Here is a 3,884-nt window from a genome sequence, read left to right on the forward strand (position 1 = left end):
AGGTATCGGTGATGGGCCATAATAATCAACCACATTGTATATTGACAAAATAAAAATTTAAAGGAAAAAAAAAAACATTAAAAAAAAAAAGAAATAGACCAGTTGCAGAAAGAGAAATAGCACGTGTTCTCACTCACAGGTGAGAGCTAAAAAGACAGAAAGAAAAACGAATAATAATAGTAAGTTCAACTTTCAGAAGGAGAGAGCAGAATTGTGGTTACTAGAGGTGGGGAAGGGGAGAAGGGAGGGGGGATAGTGAGAGGTTAATGGACACAAAACTAGATAGGAAAAATTTATACTGATGTATGGTCGAGCTAACCGTCTATAATTAACAATTTACTGCATGTTATCAAATGGCTAGAAGAGAGGAGATTGAATGTCCTCATCACAAAGAAATGATTTAAGTTTTTAAACTAATTACTCTGATTTGATCATCACACATTGCATACACGTATTGATATTCAACTCTGTACCCACAAATATGTTTGATCAATATGTTTCAATAAAAAATAAATAAAAATCTAGGTCTGTATATCTCCAGTAATACCAGAAAAATGAGGTACTTATTATTTGTTGTTTCATTTTGTTTTCTGAACACTTTAGGCATTTTATAAAGGGCGTTGAGATTTATTTGTGCTGTCTTTAAACCACAGGAAATCTGTCATTCCCTGTAATAAACTAATATAGTGTCTTGGCTTTATAGTTAATTCTACCTTATAGTCAGTCAAAATCATTCACATTGCAGGTTAAACTTTTAAAACTAGAACTAACAGTCTAATATAAAAACTGTGGAGAAGTGATTCGTCGTTGTGGTCATTTGTCCTTTTATCAGTTCAGTTATATTTGACTTAACTGGTTTTTTAGTGGTCTTCAATCTCTTTATAAATCAATAGCACACAGTTAATCAAAAAGTATGATTTTATGATGTGGATTATCTCTTTTAAATTAAGGTTTTGGCTTGGACAACAGCGTTGCAAACAGTCTATAAAACATCTGCCTACAATAAGCAGTGACACATTGCAGCTTTCCAATTATTCAACTCATCCGATTGGAAACCTTTCTAAAAATAAGCTATTTATTAAACTTACCCGCCTTCCACAATACTACATTGTAAGTATGCAAAGGGGTAATTTGTGGTGATTGATATCAGTGATTGAATGATTTATTGTTTAATTTAATATGCAAATGAATTTTATTGAATATTTTACTTTCATATAGTGATTCTTAACTCAGTGATAGGGATGGGGGAGAGAAGAAAATTATGTCTTGGTTGGAGAATACAAGGTATGTTCTCATCCCTCACCCTAGGATCTCTCTTATAGTGAGGCCTAGTCTGATTGGAATGAGGCATCTCTGTAAGAAGAAGAAATTTGAGAGCAATTGCTATGAAGATTTGGAGATGTCTTGGTGTCAGATAAACTTGTTTGGTTTCAATTGAATATTAACTTGCATAATCCAGCCTTTTAAATATGCGCTAACTGAACTAGCTGTATTTTTTTCATTCTTAATTGATAGAAGACATATTCCATTTATTGATTGCCTGTACCTTTCAGTGCATAGTAAGAGCCTTTCTTATTCCTTTTTAACTCTTTCTAGGTGTTTTCCAGTTAGTTTCTTTGACGTCTTTGAATTGGTTAAAATTTGCAAGAATTTGAAATATGAACTCATCCTAAATATATTTTGTAGCTTGTGGGAATTTCTGTATACACCAAGTAGATACTTTGGCTAAGAAAATAAAATGTTTGAAAAATTTCATTCAAGATTGTTGGTTGAAGGTATGGGGAGTGAATTTTTAAGGTTTCAAGCTGTTCTTCTTAAAGATATTATCTTGAAAAGTTACCCTATGTGGACTGACATATCTTGTTAGGGTTAACTCGTTAGGTAGGCTAATGAGTCTGTCATTGATGTGGGTTTCACTTTTTTCTGAATTTCAAAACACCAGCTATGTGGAACTAGATTTTGTACACAACAAAGGGCTATCGTTTCAGTTCTCAGTGAGCTGCCTGATCTACATGTGAAATGATAGTGCAGAATACATGCATAATAACCAAACCTGTGAACAGATGCAGAACTCATGTTCAGCCACATACAAAATAAAATAAGAATGGTTATAATTTATTCTTTTCTGATCTTATTTAGCATCATCAAATAGCCAGGCTATAGTATCAATGACCAGTGATTTATTATAAAGCAATAGTTTGTTTCACATGATTTAGACCAAAACTGAATGCAGGTTACTCTCCATCCTCCAGATTTATCACTTAGGGACGATACATTCGTAGAAGTGGAAAGAACTACTGTGGACATTTAGAAGAACAGAGGAAAAGCTTGCTACAGTTTATCTCCCTTTAATTGTCTTGCTGCCATTTTACTTTTTCTTTGGTTGGCTTTATTGACATATAATTTACATGCAGTAAAAATTCAGACTTTTTAGTGTATGAATTTTTTTTTTTCCTTTTTGTGTTTTTTACTGACCGGTAACGGGATCGCAACCCTCGGTGTTGCGCCCGCACTGCGCTCAGCCAGTGAGCGGGAACTGGTCTCCACATGGGATCCGAACCCTCGGCGGGAGCGCCGCCGCGCTCCCAGGCGCACTCTCCAGTGCGCCACCGGGCCGGCCCTAGTGTATGAATTTTGATAAATGCATACAGTTGTGTAACCTCCATCTAAATCAGGACACAGAACAGATCCATCACGCCCCAAAATTCCATCTTGCTGCACCTTTATAATCAGCCCTTCCCCCCAACTAGTAACCACTGACCTGTTTTCTGTCTCTGTGGTTTTGCCTTTTCAGGCTAGCTTCTTTCACTCAGCATAATGCCTTTGACACTCATCCATGTTGTGTGTATAATAGTTCTTTCCTTTTATTATGGAGTACTATTCTATGGTATGGACGTACCAGTTTGTTTCATCAGTCACCCATTGAAGGACATCTGGGTTATTTCCAGTTTGGGGCAGTTCTGCCTAAAGCTGCTATAAACATTTGCATATTAAGTTTTTATGTGAGCATATGTTTTCATTTCTTTTGGATAAGTAACTAAGAGTAGGATCGTTTGGTCATATGGTAAGTGTGTGCTTAACTTTATAAGAAACTGCCAAACTGTTTTCCAAAGTAGCCATACAATTTTGCATTCCCACCAACAATGTATGAGAATTTTAGTTGTTCCTTATTCTTGGCAGCAATTGGTATTGTGATTTTTTTTTTTTAAATTTTAGTCATTCTGATAGCTTTGCAGTGGTATCTTATCATAGTGTTAATTTACACTGCCTTAATGGCTGATCATGTTGAGCAACTTTTCATGGCTTACTTGCCATTCATATATGTTCTTTGATGAAGTGTCCATTTTACTTTTAATTTTTCCATTTCCTGAGGTGTATCATCAGTGTGATGCTATCCTGAATAGTGTGTGTGGGGAGTAGGGGGAGAAAGGGGGAAGAGAGATAGGGAAGAGTGTGTGTTAGTCATTGTGTTAGTCAGGAGCCTTTTCTGATGCCATTTATTTCTGTCACTAAAAATATTTAGGGGGCTTTTCTTAAACTTTAGCTGGACCTCAAAAATAGTAAGCTGTTACAGTAGGTAAGAGCAAAGTCTTTGGAGCCAAACTTCTGGGATCACACCATGAGTCTGTAACTTCTTAGCTTTGTGACCTTTGGCAAGTAGTCACTTTTTTGTGCCTCAGTTTCCTCATTAGAAAAATAAAGATAATAATACCTACTTCACAAGGTTATTAGGATTAAATGTATTAACATCTGTACAATACTTATGACACTTAGTACTTGGCACGCGGTAAGCTCTATATCAGTGTTAACTGTTGTTGATGTTGTTATCCTCACAGTTACCATATTTTTTTTTTTTTTTTTTTTTTTTTTTTTTTTTTTTTTTT

At 35.3% G+C, this 3,884-nt stretch overlaps 1 protein-coding gene across 3 annotated transcripts in view; it reads left to right on the forward strand.

Annotated features, from left to right (window-relative positions):
- The window catches only part of MED14 (mediator complex subunit 14), a 49,819-nt gene that overhangs the window by 7,633 nt on the left and 38,302 nt on the right, over window positions 1–3,884 (forward strand). For all 3 annotated transcript variants that reach the window (XM_008574607.1, XM_008574608.1, XM_008574609.1), the window contains exon 4: window positions 951–1,110. In XM_008574607.1, coding sequence (XP_008572829.1) covers window positions 951–1,110 — 160 coding nt within the window. The remainder of the gene's footprint in view (window positions 1–950; window positions 1,111–3,884) is intronic.

Source organism: Galeopterus variegatus, unplaced genomic scaffold, assembly GCF_000696425.1.
Source record: "Galeopterus variegatus unplaced genomic scaffold, G_variegatus-3.0.2 Scaffold1074, whole genome shotgun sequence".
NCBI classification, from domain to species: Eukaryota; Metazoa; Chordata; class Mammalia; order Dermoptera; family Cynocephalidae; genus Galeopterus; species Galeopterus variegatus.